Raw genomic sequence first — 16,697 nt, forward strand, 5'->3', positions numbered from 1 at the left:
TTTCATTTTAAATTGTAAATAAATGTGTAAACTAAGTCCTCTCCTAAAAGCTTGTTTGGTGTGGCTTACTGCAACATGACTTAGCATAGACCACATTTCTGATTTTGCCATCTTTCTATAGTGTGTCAGAAGTTAGGACTAGCTGCTAGTGACCGATTTTTTTAGCACTTCCACCTGTGATTTCAACGTCAGCTTGACCAAACCCTTAGCACAGCATTAGCTGTCTGAAACAAGTCCAGGTTTTGTGTGACACAGAAGCCCACACCCATTATGCGTTGGCTCTGAGTGTCTCACCCTTACCTCCCCAAACTCCACTCCAGGAGTCAGACCCATGGGGCTTATGCTGTGCATTTCAGGCTTGCCTCTTGCTGTGTGCTTTCCCAAATAAATTAAAACCTGAGATAACGACTTACTGGAAGATTTCACAGCTCCCTAAAGCACAAAGCACCTTGCCTGCAGCCTGTTTCTGGAAAACCCACCCTGCGCTGCCTCTTGGGGACAATATAAAAATCTCTCTCTCATTTTCAGGCTCCTTTCCTGTAACCAGGGCTGCCACACAACCACACCGCACTGCAGGCAAGCAGCTCGTTAATTACTAATTACAGGAACTGCACGACGAGGCTGGCAGGGCAGAAAGGCAGCGGGGCCGGCCGAGCCCAGGCGCAGCATCGTCCCCGTTCGGCCCCAGCCGCGTGACGTAACGGCAGCGGGCGTGACGTCACACCGAGGGGGCGGTGACGTCGCGGCGGGGCGGTGCCGCGCGGCGGAAGCGCCGGCCGAGCACCTGACACCAAGATGGCGGCGGCGGCGCGGCGGGGCGCGGGGCCGGGGCAGGCGGCGCTGCCGCCGGGTGCTGGCGGAGGAGGAGGGGTGGGGGGGGAGGCGGCTCCCGCCCGCGAGCTGGTGCGGCCGTCGGTGACGGAGCTGTGCCAGGTGCGCACCAACATCCTGTGCACCGTGCCCGGCTGCGCCAAGGTGCTGCCCAACAGCCCCGCGCTCAGCATGCACCTCAGCAAGGCGCACCGCATGCAGGTACCGCCCGCCACGGGGAGGGGGGGGAGTGAGGGGAGGGGGGGGGAGCGGGGCCGCCAGCGCCTCACGGCCCGGCCCGGCGCTGAGGGGAGAAGGGGAAGGGGAAGGGGAGGGGAGGGAGGCTCCGGGTCCTGCCGCCGCCTCCTCCTTTAAATCGTCTCCTTGTGGAGAAAGCGTGTGAGAGGGGGGTGTGAGAGCGCTGTGGGGGGGATGCTGCTCAGTAACCGCTGTGGGGTCGCCCCCCGAACATGAGGGGCTCGGGGCTTGGATCACCTTTATCACCTCCATCACCTCCATCACCTCCATCACCTCCCTGCGGTGAGGCGGGGTCCCGCCTGTCAGCTGCCACACCGCGGCCCCCACCCTTACGAGTCAGCCTCACTGCCCAAACGCCCAGTGTTACAGTTGGGCTGACTGTATTCGTATTTATTTTTATTGCCTCGATAAGAGCGATATTTATTTTTTAATGCCTCAGTAGCAGCAGCAGCACAATCCCAACGCTGACTCTTATAACTGCCCTGGGACATGGTTTTGTGGGTGATGTTGGCAGTAAGGGGATGGCTGGTCCAGATGATCGTGGAGGGCTTTTCCAACCATAATGATTCTAAGACTTACTTTTTTAACACTTGAATAACAGCAGCACCATAATCCAAACACTGAGTGTTATAGCTGGGCTGATCTTTATGTATTTATTTATTTTCATGTCTGAATAACAGCACCAAAACCCCATGGATGCCATTGGGGAGGAACGCCCTCGTTGCTGTTGTACTGCTGAGAGCATGTACACTGTGTCTGGGGGCAGGAGGGCAGGGGCCCCAGCTGAGCCAGCGTGTTTCTGAGTGTGGGCATTTCATAACGATGCCCTTATTTTTCTCCAAATGACAATGCGGGATGTGTGAGGGTGCATGGTGTTCCCAGACAACTTCAAGAGAAGCATTCCCAGCTGCTTTCTGAAAATGCAGCCACGGCCTGTAAACAACAAACATTTGTGTAGTGAAATGGCAAATTAGCGTCAACAATGTGTTTGAGCTCATGATGAACAAAAGGAGATAGTCTCAAGGACTCTTGCAATCTCCTCTCTGCAGTCGCTCTATTTCCATATTCACATCAGATTTCCTCAGTAATGTTTGCTGTCAATTTTACTATTTCAGTTTCCACTTGAAAGTGGTGGGGAAAAAGACAGTAGAAATGTGATATTCGCTTACAATGTTTGTCTTATTTATTCATTGTATCTCGCATGTAAGTACGAGCAGAGGCACAAAGGAAGCAGTCGTTCAGGTTCAGCAGAAGTCCTTTAAGTTTTGAGCTCGTACTCTGAGCATATGCAGTGGACACCAAGTACAGTTTAGGGAAGACCTGATTGCCAAGAGTAAAAGAATGTAGTAGTTTTTATTTGGCAGTGATACACAAGGTATTAGTGAAAATAGGGCTTAGCAAATGAGCTAGTCAGGAAGTGCTGGGGAAGAAGAGGATGTCATAGTGCTGAAGGTTGATGTGGTTAATTGTCATTAGTAGAGTTAGTACCAATAAGATCTTAGAATAACAAAAACGATGAGGTATTGCGACTGCAGCAGACGACATTTATGTAAGAAAGCAAGATGACCGTGTGAAAGGTCCTAGTCCTGTGAACTAATAACAAAATTGACCAGTCCTCATTTGTAACAGATGTAACTGAAATGGGAAACACACGAATTACCTGGTCACAGGCATAGGAGCCTTTAGGGAAGTGCTGCTGTGAGAAGGACAAGCCTGAAATGTTTCAGAAGGACATCCTCTGTCTCTGCTGCCAGGCAGGAATCTGATTCAAATAAGCTAAAACAAACCCCAGAGAGGTGTAGAAAAGAGCAGCTAAGGATGATGAATGGCAAGGGTGTCTGACAAAGGGAAATTAGAAGAATTTGGTTTGTTTGGCCTAACAAAGAAGAAGATATGATGAAGTGTTGATTCCTAACTGCTTGTTTTCTGGCTCCTTAGCTTAAGTAAGCCAGTGAACAGATGAGGACAATGGCTAGAAGCTGGACTTTAATGTATTAGGCTTGAAAAGTTTTTGAATTGTTCTGTCTTTTGTCTGTATTATTGTAGGGAGAGAAGGGGAAGGCATCTGTGTGCTTTAAAAATGCAGCTAGAGGAATTGATGCGAAGGAGAGCGTTCTGTGGGTTGCAGTGATAGCAAGCAGACTGGCCAGTGGTGGACTGGAGAGGGCAGCTTAAGCTTTGGGTCAGTTACCCAAATGCAAATGTTACACTACCACACTAGGTTTTAATAGTAAGGGTAAATGCCCTTTTCTTTACTGAAGAAATGCATCACTTGTGTCTACATAGCTTTTAAACGCTTGGCTTTATTCTCTGTGTTAGTACTTGGGTAGTTTTTAAAAATCTGACACCGGTTTACCTGCTAAGTGCCTGAACATATTGCTGTGTTATTTACTGAACTGTAACGTTAAATATAACACACTTCTAAGCAACTCGAATTGCTGCTTACTGAGCTTGGTGATTTCATCAGCAGCAGGAGAGACCAAATGTAGTTTTGAATTAAAGGTAAACCTTTTATTCCTCCTGTATACTTTGGCTTGCATCTGGTAAAATTGTTTCTGGGTAAATCTGGGGTTAACAAGAGTAATTGCAGGCAGTGTGGCTGGAACAACTAAATTTCACAGGAATTATTCAGCAGAGATAAAAACCTGCCTGTTTGTAAAAGGCTCATCCATGGGAAAAGCTGCTGCACATACAGAAAATGCTTAAAATATTAAAACATTGCATGAAAACTCAGTTTTTAGAGAGTTCATCTGCTGCTGGGTTTTTGTGCCTGTGTGAACTGGCAGCTGATCATTTTGATCAAGAGACTCTATAAACTTTCCTTTCTTGAGTACAGTACGTCATTAATCCAAATGAACTCGTAGCAATGTTGAGCATATGGAAGTGTAAGTGACATTTCAGGTATCTTAGAATGAGCTAAAATAGAATCTTAGTGTCCCACTAATTCGTGATATTCCTGAAGTGCAGGTGAAGTAAATGCTTCAATAACGAGCTTCCAGTCGCTCAGCACCCAGAGCTGTTGGGTTATGGCTGTAGCTGGGTAAGAAGAGCAGGTGAAGCAGTGAGCCCTCTGCTCTGGCAGCTGTTGTGAGTACTCCATGTTTACTTCACCTGATCCTGCTGCTGCGTGGTGTGGATTCCTTGCGGATGGTCTAACTTGTGTGAGCAGGAGCAGCTGGAGATCTGCCCAGAGAACATAGTTAGGGAGTCGGTGGTACAAAATCAACGTTTCAACACTTCCTGTATGTGCTCCGATTGTTATCTCACTGAGGAAAAGCAGACACAGAGCTCAATTAGGGCATGCTCCAGTAACTCGCACCTGAATAATGATCGTGGAGATGTATCATGGCCTGCTGGCCTGCTTTAACTGGCTCTGGGGACTTGGTCGGCCTCTACTCAGTCTCATGATGTAAGGAGACTCAGCTACTCTGAGCATCAGTTTTTTGCTAATTGTTTGGGTTTTTTTTGTGTTTGTTTTTTTTTTTTTTGCTAGGACACGTGTTTGATGCTTCCACTGAGACTCTTCCAGTTAGGTTATGTCTAGAGGGATGTGTCTTGCCTGGTTTCCAGGGCTGTGTCCTCAATAGGATTGATTCTTTGTTGAGCAATCCGGATAATCCCATCAGTGTGTCCTTTTTATATGTATTTTTGAGGTCCTTTCTGAGTCAGTTATGTCCTTCTGTTGTATGCATATCATAAAGTCAGTGAGGTGTATTATTTATATTATTGGAATACATGGGTGTATCAGTTGCTTCATATTTGGAGGTTCAGAATTAGCATACCAGTTGCAAGTTTCATAGAATAAGTGAATTTTGGTTTATGATCTGAATTAAGTGGCAGTGTGTACTTGCATTCTTCATTTCTTCATTCTTCAGGTCAACTCTAAATAGTGCCAGCAAAATTCTAGTGTCAGAAAATTGTTATACAATATATGACTTATTTTAACAGAGCTTCAAGTAGACTGTGCTACACACAAATAAAACCACATTGAATTGGCAGTGTAGTGTAGTACCTGTAGGGAAAGCTTTTTGGCTCAAATAGCACAAAAGATGGGTATAACTTGCAACCTCAAGCAAATATCTTGGTAGAAGTAGAACAGTACAGTACCAGCGCTCTGTAGAGCTTGTTGTGATTTCACTTGGTAATTCTGATGTATTTCTGGTAAATTTGCAAGGTAGCATCCACATAGGGGGAAAATTCTGTTAGAACTTTCCACTGCATAAACTAATTAAATTGATGTATATCCTGGGTAGTGCCTTTAGCATGCAGACCTATAGAATTGTTGTCAATTTATTCTTTTTCAGGATGGAAAATTTAATGCACCCATAAGGAAAGGGTTGAAAACTCCACAGAAATTCTACTGCTGTCCTATCGAAGGCTGCCCTAGAGGACCAAACAGACCATTTTCCCAATTTTCTCTTGTGAAACAGGTAATTCTTTTTCCTAAAGTATTATTCTTACATTGTTTTGATACTGACCATCTCGTCTCCAGAGAGTGTATGCTTTTGCATTTGGATACGAGCACCCAGCATATATAAGTATATGCAGGAACTCTACATGGGTAGAGTTCTATGTGACTTGTTTCATTGTGTGGGATTAAAAACCCCACTCTTCTCTGGTCACCTGTGGTAGCCTGGTTCCTAGGAGAATGGGTATCTAGCACTTGGTGCCATAAATGAAAAGTTCTGATGTTTGCTCTGAAGTTGACTTGTTTGACTTGAAACTCTTTGCTCAGCTGTAGATCCTCAGGAGTGTCTCCATGTTGCAACATGTACTTGCCACACTCTTTGGCAAGATTCATCTGTAGTTCATTAATGTCAGTAAGAAAATTCCAATGGCATTAGGGCACATACATTTTTATCTGCATTTTGAAGTGATGAAAGCTGCTGATAAAGAGCTAATATGATCGGGCACCTCCCAAGAGACCATTCTCACAGCTTAGCTGAAAATAGGATGATTTTTGTGTATACACAGCATACATGCAAATAAAAACTTGTTAATTGTTACATTTCACTAGTCACCTGTACTCCAGCTTGGGCAAGGAAACTTTTCTATTTAATCCCAAGTTTTCTTAACTTGAAGGTAGTATGTATTGTAAGATGCACGTAGTACAAGATTTGCAAACTTTAATGGTTTCTGTTGAATTCTTTAAGCTTGTAAGTCTTCCTAATGAGACACGAAAGATTCTAATTCTACTCTTCAGTACTATTTAAAAAATAAAGTAAAAATGTAAATATTAATGTTTCCTCTAATTCATCTTTAGCTTACCTGAAGGCTAATGTTTGCTTTTCATTGTGTATTGTAGCACTTTATGAAGATGCATGCTGAAAAGAAGCACAAATGTGATAAATGTAGTAACTCCTACGGTACAGAATGGTATTTGAAACGGCACATAGAGGACTGTGGCAAGACTTTCCGGTGTACTTGTGGGTGCCCGTATGCCAGCAGGCCAGCATTACTGTCTCATATTTACAGAACTGGCCACGAAATTCCTGCAGAGCACAGGTAAAAGTGAATCGATTAAACTGATTCTATTTGTATTCATCCCTGAGTCCTTGGTGTTCCATATACTGTCTTTTTGTCTCCTTTCTGTTGATTACTTTTGAGATTGGCTCACATTGTTTTAACTATCCAGCAGTTTCTTTGTTTTTTTGCTTTTAGCAGTTTGTTTTGTTTCAGGCAGTGGTGATTGTCTAATCAATAAGATCAATTTTCAGTTTTCATTGTATATAAAACAGTGAGTTACTGCTAACACTTGTTGGAAGTGCTTTTACAGTTCCGTGAAAGTAGAGATGATTTGGAAATGTTTACAGCTGGTAACTGGTGTGCAATGCAGTTGAGTTTTTCCTGTATAGTCTAGTCACCCTTGCAAGTTTTAGTGGATTCTTCTCTTAAAAAAAAAAAAAAAAAAAAGCCTATAAATACATATTTTGATTTATAGTTGTCTTAAAGTGTGTATGTATATTTCATAAAGGACAATCTGTTTCCTGAGGCCTAGCCTGTATTCCTTGGAGATTGAACTGCTGCAAAATTTTGTGTGAGGGAGTGCTAATTGTATCCCGTTTCCATGAGAGACCTTTACCTGTGTGCTAATTTTATAAACTCTGTTTCATCAATACTCAGTCTGAGTTCACATCAAAATAACAGAGTAAACATCTTCAAATCAGAGTGCTTAACATACAAAGGGGAAAAAAGCTTCTCAACCTCCTTTTAGAACATAGGTCTTCATAAAAATGTATTTTTTTTTTTCATAAATGGGAGAGTAAGGAATGAAATTTTACAACACTAAGGTGCATGGAGATTTTTTGGTATGTTAATCAGGATTGGTTGTCCTGTCATCTCCAGCCTCCTCTGGGACCTGAGTTTGTTTTCAATGTCTTGACTCAAAACATGGAAGGCAGATGTTTTATGCTTGAAGAGAATATAAATTATTGATCTCGTATTCACAGGGATCCTCCTAGTAAGAAAAGGAAAATGGAAACCTCCGTACATAATCAGCAGTTGGCAGAGAAAGCAAATAAAGCACTCATCGATACACATAATAGTAATCCTGGCACTCAGGAATTGGAGTCATCTGAAGTGAAACTAGTGGCCTCTTTTGAAGGTTCCTGCAATTCTAACCTCACGAAGCAAGTACAGCCAAAATGTACACCGAAGATGCTTTTGCCAAAGCCCAAGGTGGCTTTGGTTAAACTTCCAGTGATGCAGCTCGCTCACTTGCCTGTGTATGTGTCTGCAACAGATTCTTCTGTCAAACCTGTTGTAGTGGCTGTTGATAATCAAGGTTCAGTTTTAAGTACCGTTCACTTATTGCCTCAGTCTGTAGGAATTCTGATTCCAGCACTGGAGGCAGAAACTCTTGTATTTAAAGACACTATGCCTGTCTCAAAAGTAACAAATTCTGGTGATAAGGAACCAGTAAGCACTGGTGTGCAAGTTGACTTGGACAAGGTTGCACCAAATAGCCCAGGTCAAGAACCGGGGAATGTTTGTCATAAGAGTAACATTTCTTCAATAAATGTACAGACTGACTTATCTTATATTTCACAGAACTTTGTGCCGGCTGCAGCCTGGACTCCCGATTCTTCTGTGTCTTCTTGCTCTCAGACAGATCTGTCATTTAGTTCACAGGTTTCACTACCCATCAGTGTACAAACGCAGACGCTGCTGCCTGCTTCCAAACTGACTTCATCCATAGCTGCTCAGACTGATGATTTCAGTCAGGCTTGTTTCCCTACATGTGGCATTTCTAGAGAGACCCAAACCAGCAGAACACAGGACTCCATTGATGGAAGGGTGCAAATGGACCAGGCTGTCATGTGCAGTGACATCTTTGACAACGTTCATTCATCATACAATGTTTCTACTCAGATTGAGCTTCCAGAAAACAACTTAATGACTGCAAATATTGATCAAGCCTTGCTGCAGAGGAGTAATTGCAAGAGCCTCAATCAAGATACAGTCAAGTCTGAATCCCTTATCAGCTTTAATACCCAGACTAATATACTTCCACCTCAAAATACGATGGATAATCAAACACAGACAATGGACTTGCTAAGTGATCTGGAAAATATCTTTTCAGGAAACATGTCTGGCCAGACCCTGGATAATCGTGGCCTTTTGTCCGAGACTAGCTCTAATGCTGACACACATCTGCCATCTGGTCCATCACAGAGCACAGGAATAGACTTTGACATTGAGGAGTTCTTTTCAGCATCCAATATCCAAACTCAGACTGAAGAGAGCGAGCTTGGTACCCTAAACTCTGAGCCAGTTTTGGAGTCGCTGGACATTGAAACTCAGACTGATTTCTTATTTTCAGATAGTGCCACTCAATCGTATAGCTGCAGAGGGAATTCTAACTTCTTAGGTTTGGAGATGTTTGACACGCAGACACAGACAGACTTGAATTTCTTCTTGGACAGTAATACCCACCTGCCTTTAGGAAGCATTCTGAAGCAGTCTAGTTTCTCCATGAGTACTGACTCATCGGATACAGAAACCCAGACAGAAGTGTATCCTGCCACTAAAAACATACCTAATCAGAACATAGAAAGCAAAGTCCAGCTCAGTAGTGCTGAAACACAGACTATGGACAGCTGCTTTGAGAATCTGGGGAATTTATTCCTTACCAGCAATGAGACACAGACAGCAATGGATGACTTTCTTCTGGCTGACTTAGCCTGGAATACAATGGAGTCCCAGTTCAGTTCGGTAGAAACACAGACCTGTGAAGAGCTGTGCTCCTTGTTTCAGAGCTCTGACAAGCCCAGCCATTGAGTACTGTGTCACAAAACTGTTTTGTGTGGTTTGAAATTAAATTATTGGGGTGGGAGAGAGAGAGATTGACCAAGTCACCCATTTTGCATTGTTGAATGTAGTTACTGCGTGCAGTTGGCCTAAGAGACTTCTCGTGCTGAAGGTACTTCATTGAGTATGTAACTTCAACATACACCATGTGTGCGTAAAGAGGGCTGGGGGAGGGCAGAACATTAATGTATGGTTGAACCTTAAACAAAAGTTTGTGGTGCCTATGTTTTTTGCTCAGACTTCTTTACAAAGCTGATACTGCTTCACTTAAATGGAAGAACTTTCCAAGGTGTCCCATATATATCTATTTCTGGCTTATATATAGGGTTCCGTTGTGCTGGACCAAAACCTGACCTGTCCAATTCAGATGCTTCCCTGAACTTACGGGGGAGGATTCTCTTAGTGTAAGCTACTTCTGTTTACTTTTTTTTTTTTTTTTTTTAGTAGCTTGTATTTTAAATCTGGCATGGACATAATAAGCTGTATTGTTGTCTTTTACTTTATGCCTTCACAGTTTTCTCTCCTGTATAAGTCAGTATTTTCCAAACACCTGTCCAGCAGGCTTAGATACATGTAGACTCTTGAATTATTGAACATTGAGTTTTTTTAAAAGAAAAAATGTAGAAAGCAGTAGGTTTTTTCCCCCAGGTGGCACTGATGCCCTTTGAATGGTAGGAAAATAACTTAGAATACATAATTACAGAGAACAATATGTTGTCCTTTTAGCTAGTGTAATAAATGGGACTTAAAACATTTTTAGAGTCTTCAGGAGAGATCTGCTTAAATTATTGCTGAGTGTTAGATGCAAATGTTATAATGCTTGTGCCTCAAAAACTGGAATAATTTGTTTTTGCTGAAGTTCCCCTAGCCTCTACCAAGATACAAGCTGGGAAATGTTATAAAGGTTTATATTTCCATTACCTTAACAGAAACCTTTAAAGGTGAGAAATTAAATTCTCTAAGATACTCCTGCACCTACTCTCCTGGTTTTGGACTTTGGACTTCTGCTTCCAGAAACAAAGCAGCCTGAGCTCTGTACAACAGAGCTGCCAGATCAGCTCACCAAAGCCCTTTGGAAGAGGAGGTGTGTTTTCCTTTTGCACATTGATCTGCAGCTCGTGGTGCCTGCTGCTTTTGGAGGGTTTGCTGAGTGTAATCAAAAACTCAGACTGATTTGTCAAAGAGAAACATGTCACCCCTCAATTTTACGTTTAGTTTACCCCTGGTACCATACTTGCAGTAGATGCATTTACATGAAAAATGTAAGCCAGTTGTGAATGTATGCTGGAATTCGGCCTTAACTGATTTTTGTCTTCTTACAATACCTGCGAAATGTAGGCCTCTGGTTTTGTCCTGGGCAGGTTTTAGTTTCTGTTACCTTAAATGAAAAGCAAAATATCTTTGTGTCAAATTCCTGGGCCTGTAATAGATTTTACTCCTCTATTATGAGAGGAGAGCTATTGGCTGTGTATTTACTAGGCAGCCCTCCAGTAGATGTTTGTCCAAGCCTTAGTTTTTGAAGGCTCACTACACTTTGTGCAGCTCCGTATCCTCAGCTGAAGGATGTGGGAGTTCAGTTACTCATCCAATGCAGCTAGCTTGTTTTGTTGAAAATGAGCAATACCTTTCCATTTTATTCTCTCTTCCCACTACTCTTTAAATTGCCATGGTTAAGTCAACACACTACTAAGTATCTCAATTGATGCTGGAGATAATCTCTTCAACCCTGAAACTTTCATTTTCCTCCTGAGGAGAGGGAAAAAAAAAAAAGGCCTGAAACCACGAATGCGTTGCCTTTTTAGTTTTTCAGCACTTCTAGGTGGGTGTTCAGACACTTTCAGGAGCTGGCTGAAGAAACTGCATAAATAAATCTTGTACTCTCCCTCAGGAGTACAGCAATTTTGCTTTAGGGAAAGTCCCACCAGTTCTCACAAGGTCTAGAGTTCTAATCTTGAGGGTGGGATATACTGGAAAAGGAAGACATAGCTTGTAATTCTTTATTTTGTAAGGTGTGACCGATTTCTGTTTGCCTACCTACTTTGAGAAATAAGGTGAATGACAAAATTGAGTTAATTTATTGCATTGCAGTGTTTATCTACTCTTGTTACATCTTTGGGCTTTAAAAATGTTTTTTCTTCTCCTTTCTTCCCCCGGCTGGAGTACCAGAGAACGCTTCTGCTTGCAGAGGCTTCTCCATTGTCAGTGTGCAAGTTGTCTAGAGTGACACAAGCTGCTATGAATCTGATTCCTAGATTACTGAGATAAAGGGAATTGAGAGTTGGGGAAAACTATTTCTCACAGCTGTGGAAGGCAGAAGTGAGAAACTGTTACCTCTGAATATAGCAAGCTGGTCTGTTTCTGCAAGAGAAGAACTCTCAAGTGGTGAGGAACAGAATTACGGAAGGCTTTGAGTTTCAGCCTTCTGAGAGACCAGCTGGCATTTCAAGGACTTCTAAGCTAATTTACAAATCCAAATGAGAATCACCATGTTGTTAAGGTGTAAGCCAACCCTTAACAACAGTGACTCTCAGGAGAGAAAAAAAAAAAAAGGTTTGTGTGGACAGTCTTACAATACAGCTGTTACTCATTTATTGTGTTTTGTAATTAAAAGTATTTATAAGTGTGTTCTGTTAGAACGTGCAAATACCATTTCCTTTCCTCATCAGTTTAAAAGTTTGAACTTTAATTAGCTGAGCACAATACTACAACGTGAAGTTACTTATTGAAAGTATTAAAAAAATCACTAAATGCACACGCATTATCTTTTGTCGGTGAGCTGCTTCCCTAAATTAATGTATTTTTTTCAAAAGTTTGGTTCCCCATAAAAGAAAGAAGTTTGGATCCTATGTTAGTGGTATACATCCCTTATTTTTGAATACATTAAGTATTTTTGTGCAAATACAAAGAATACAACAGACTGTTCAGAGTTCCTGAATCCCTCAGGAAACCTGTTGAAACCTGATCCGAAAAAAATCGTGATCAATACTACTTAGTCTTAAAAATTAAACAGATTCGTTTAAATGGTTAATTTTCTGTTTTGGCCATTGTTTTCAAAATAAATTTCAATCAGAACTATTTCTTGGTAGTACTGAAATGATACTTATCTCCCTTTTTCTGCAGTTTGTCTCTGATTTGATTTTCGAGGCACTGTTTCTGTTGTAAGTATTGATCAGTAGCAACTTTCTATTTTGCTAATTCTCTCTTGTATCCTCTACTGCCATTTGAACCGCTATGCAGAAAGTAACATCAGATTCTGCACAGCCTCTGAGCACAAATTTTTATCTGGAAGTGATACTAATATTACTTGTGCTTACTCTTTGCATTTCCTGCTTAATTAAGTTATGCTGCAATTACTGGATCTCAATCTGGATGTCTGTGTAATACTACTCTAAAACTGAATTAGTCACTAGTTTGGTAGTTTGGCTTGAGCTTTTCTTTATTTTTTAAGGAGAAAGTTAACCTGAGATTTACCGTTGTGTATCAACTGCTGCTTCTGCAAGTTCAGTCTTCTGTCTCTGGGAAGGATAGTCAGAGCTTCAGAAAACAAGTGCAAATGCCCATAGAGCCTGACAAATGACTAGTGGTAACACTATTTCCAAAGACTTCACAGGACTTCTGGATCATCAGTTTAACAGAAAAAAAACTTTCATCTTGCATTCAGTTTACTGTAATTTCAGCCTCACTGATTCTTAACAGAACATTGTAGTCCTGGTCAGAAAAGGTGTATTTGCTAGCTGTGCTGTCTAATGGATCCAACTTGTTCCAAGCAATTTCAAAATAAACATAAGTGTCTTGCACTTCTTCAGATAGCTGGAGATATTCGTAAGTCACAGATATGTTTTAGCAGAACATAGTTTTGTGCTGTTTAATAGAATTGTGTACACCTGTAGGCAAAACTGAGTGGTTCTGCTTGAAATTTTTGGCTTCTGAGAGAACACTGACTTATAAAAGTTAAATACATCCCACTTTCAAGGCATATAAAAAATCAGAAATGAAACATAAGCAAATTTGGGACATGAATTCTATGAGAAGCACAAAGCAGCCAAAACATAAGTCTTGTCTTGTTGCCTTCCATGTTTGTTTGTGTGTTGTTTTTGTTGTTTTTTTGTCATTTGATGCTGAAAGCTTGTATGAGAGTAGATAAGCTGCTTCTGCTTTAGGAGTTAGGGTTACATCTATTTCCCCTAACACACTTGTAAATACTTGCTTCTGCTCTGAGTAGGGAGCGAATCTTACCCCTAGCTCTTCATGTCAGCTTAAAAGACAGCGCTAGTTTAAAGTCAGAGTTTATTAATTACACATGTTCTTAGCTATGCAAAGCTTTTTGTGTCTAGAAACTTCTCACTTCCAAATGATATGAAATCGTAAAATAATAGTAATAGTAATACATGCAGCTATTTAACTTAAAGCTGTAAAGACAGCCTTCGGAGACCTTGTCTTGTTAACCATATCAGCACCTGTAACATGTATGTAATTAACACTCCTTTCAAAATTTTATTCCAGGGCACGCTCTCAGTCATGTTTTCTGTTGAAAACAAAAGGTTAAATTTCCCTGTTAGCCATACGTACCCTGAGAGTGTAGAGGCAACAGAACAAAGAAAGGTGACGGCCTTTTTGAAATCTTTATCCTGGTAACACGCTCGCATGGTTGGTCAGATGTAAATTGATCTTTCTGTGTGGCTTGGAAAAGAGATGTATGCATTGATCTTAGAGATCCTGAGGGTTTCTTGTTTGTTTTTAAGTAACTTTTTCAAATATGGCATAAGTAAAACCAATAAAATACCCAGTGAATCAACATAAGGTGCTCAACTTGCAAAATAGTATCTGTTACTGAAATGACAATTCATAGGTGAACCAAACTTACTTGCCTTTATCATGAAGGTTGTATAGATAGCTTCCTCTAAGTTATTTTTGAAATGTTTTGTGTTTTGTTTTTTTTTTTTTAAACATGACCTTAATGTACAACTTACTCTTCCAAATACATTCACACCAAAATGTTTTTAATGCTGTGGGCCTTGCAAGCATTTTCATTCATGTTTGTTTTAAGGTGCTGCTATACTTGAGTTCCTAATAGAATAGATCTACTGTAAACAGACCTCCATTGATGATTTCGTATGAACACTATGAGGATAGGGTTGCTCAGTGGTAGCAAGCTGCTTCCATGCATGGTGCAGACCTGCATCTTCTGTTCCTTTTGTTACTGTCTTTTTTGTTTGTTTTCACGGTTGATGTGAATCAAAATGAGTGCTAGAAGGATTTGCTGCTTAGAGCATGATTGCATTTTCTTGTTTCAATTGCCATTGCTATGCAATGAACAGCATCGAGGAACTACGTCGTTCAACTCTGCATTGCCTCGCAGTCAGGGTGATGTTTTGCTTGTCTCATGTGCGACTCTTCTGCTTCATCGAAAATGTAATCCGACAGCCTGAAACAGTGGAAATTCCCAAAGGAGCTGCTGATCTCTAGTCAAACAACAAAAATCCTTTACATCTGATTCTTTTTCATATACTGGCTTTTCAGGAGTATCTTCAACATAACTAGCGATGGAATATAATAGATGGCTTGTGATGATGTAAACTGTGCAGCATCCATTTTACAACAAGTAATGCTTTACATGCATGCTTCAAGCACTCGCATGCAGAGCTAGACTGATAATATTCTATTTTACAGATATTTGCAAGTGCATCTATGATAAAAATAAAGCTAGATATGAAAAATAGCCTTTATTTGCAGCTTACAGAACTCAAGATTTGATTATGATCTAATTTAAACTTGTAACTATTTGGAATGGATGAGTAATAAGTCTCACGGGTGAGCCTTTCCCAAAGCATGTGTGAGTTAATACGTCTGGAAAATGACCTTAAAATGTGTTTTCTCATCACTGGTGGGATTTTGATCTAGTGGACAAATTTAGTTTTCAAAGGATGTTGATGTATGATTCTTGCTATGTAAGCCAACAAACTTGCAACAAGCAGAGGAAAGCAAGTTTTCATTTCCTATACCTGTTCTACAAGTGACAATCCCAAAGAAGGAATGTTGTCCTAACAGTTGTGAAACATTTAAGTATATTAATGCATGCAGAGAAAATCCTGTGCCAAAATACTGTTTCATATTTCCTGATGTTGGAAACTGAAGTGTTACACAAAGCTACTAGTAAGTTATTCACAAGTATTGAAACATTTTGTTCACAAATGAAGCACTTATTTAGTCCTGTAAATTATACATATTTTGGAATAAAGTTAACTTCAACCAATTATTGTCTTCTGTTGTAATGGCTGTGATCGCCTCTAGAGGCCTGGGCAGGGCATACAGTGCCTGTTAGGAAGTACCACCCATTCCTCCTTAACATCTTACCTCTCGAAAGCTGGGTATCTTTTGGATTTGTAGAGGTTTTGTAACTTACAGTGATCTTACAGCATCAGTCCTTGATCTTCAGAGGCTGCAAAAAACTTGAGTTTTGCTATGTACTCCTACTTCCCAGTGAATCCTAGGAAGTTTAAACTTAAAACACTAACGTAATCAGAATAACAAGGTGCTACATTTTATGAACACCCGTTAGAGAGGTTCTCTCCTTTTAACTGAGCCTGTGCATAGACTTTTGTGCTGACTTGGATGTCTGTAGCTGGGGCTGGGTTCTTCCAACCAGCAGCATCCAGGCTGGCAGCAGTAGTGGTGCTCCACCTCAAACTTCTTAGAAATGAATGCAAAATTTAAATTATATTGCATGCGCCATGGAATACCTTTACAGTTTCAGCTCGCCGATGTGCCTTTCTTCTACAACAGACCATCAGGACGGAAGGATTACTTTGAGTTCTTCTCTGCACTCTCATCTACTTGTGTAATTTTCAAAATCTGGAGTCCTAAGCAGAAATTAACTGCTTTGTGATTAATAGCTTTCAAAGTACCCTGCTAGAAAATCACAATCTTTTCTAATAGCTCGTATTATTTTGAAAGATATTGTATGTAATTGTGGAAATAATTTTTAATTGAGAAAATAATTTTAAATTATATTTTAATACTATTATACTAAGTTGAATTGGAGCATGGATGGTACTTGTCCCCGTCTGTATAGTCCCCATGCTTAATAATAATGGTCCTACCATCCTCTGTTGGAGAATATAAAATGTTATTATTACTTTTGTGTCTTGTCAACTTCCATATTAATTCAGAATACCATATTAATTCAGAATAGGTGAACAAGCAGATGCTCTGTCACTGAAAGTTCATCTGTGCTATTACAGCAGCTATAGTCATGACAAACTCTGTCTGTGGTGTGTACTAGGCTGCTGGTTTCAGTGCCATCAGAGGCTGAGGTAAGT

General features: G+C 40.9%; 1 protein-coding gene across 15 annotated transcripts; it reads left to right on the top strand.

Moving 5' to 3' along the window:
- Nucleotides 1–841: 841 nt before the first annotated feature.
- On the top strand, nt 842–16,053 carry ATMIN (ATM interactor). 15 transcript variants are annotated; one of them, XR_014318330.1, is made up of 7 exons: nt 888–1,032; nt 5,373–5,498; nt 6,374–6,573; nt 7,518–9,502; nt 9,704–9,782; nt 12,499–12,536; nt 13,882–16,051. XR_014318330.1 is itself a non-coding variant. In XM_082769910.1 (5 exons), exons 1-4 carry the CDS (start codon nt 1,003–1,005, stop codon nt 9,346–9,348), a joined length of 2,187 nt encoding a protein of 728 aa, XP_082626036.1. In that variant the 5' UTR covers nt 888–1,002; the 3' UTR covers nt 9,704–16,053. The 15 variants fall into 15 exon arrangements, 2 of the variants coding, with proteins under 2 accessions (XP_082626035.1, XP_082626036.1); XR_014318324.1 differs by having other exon boundaries at nt 7,518–10,462; XR_014318325.1 differs by having other exon boundaries at nt 7,518–10,462; nt 14,697–16,051.
- The last annotated feature ends 644 nt before the right edge of the window (nt 16,054–16,697 follow it).

This window comes from Aythya marila (assembly GCF_965140915.1).
Source record: "Aythya marila genome assembly, chromosome: 12".
Classification (NCBI taxonomy): domain Eukaryota; kingdom Metazoa; phylum Chordata; class Aves; order Anseriformes; family Anatidae; genus Aythya; species Aythya marila.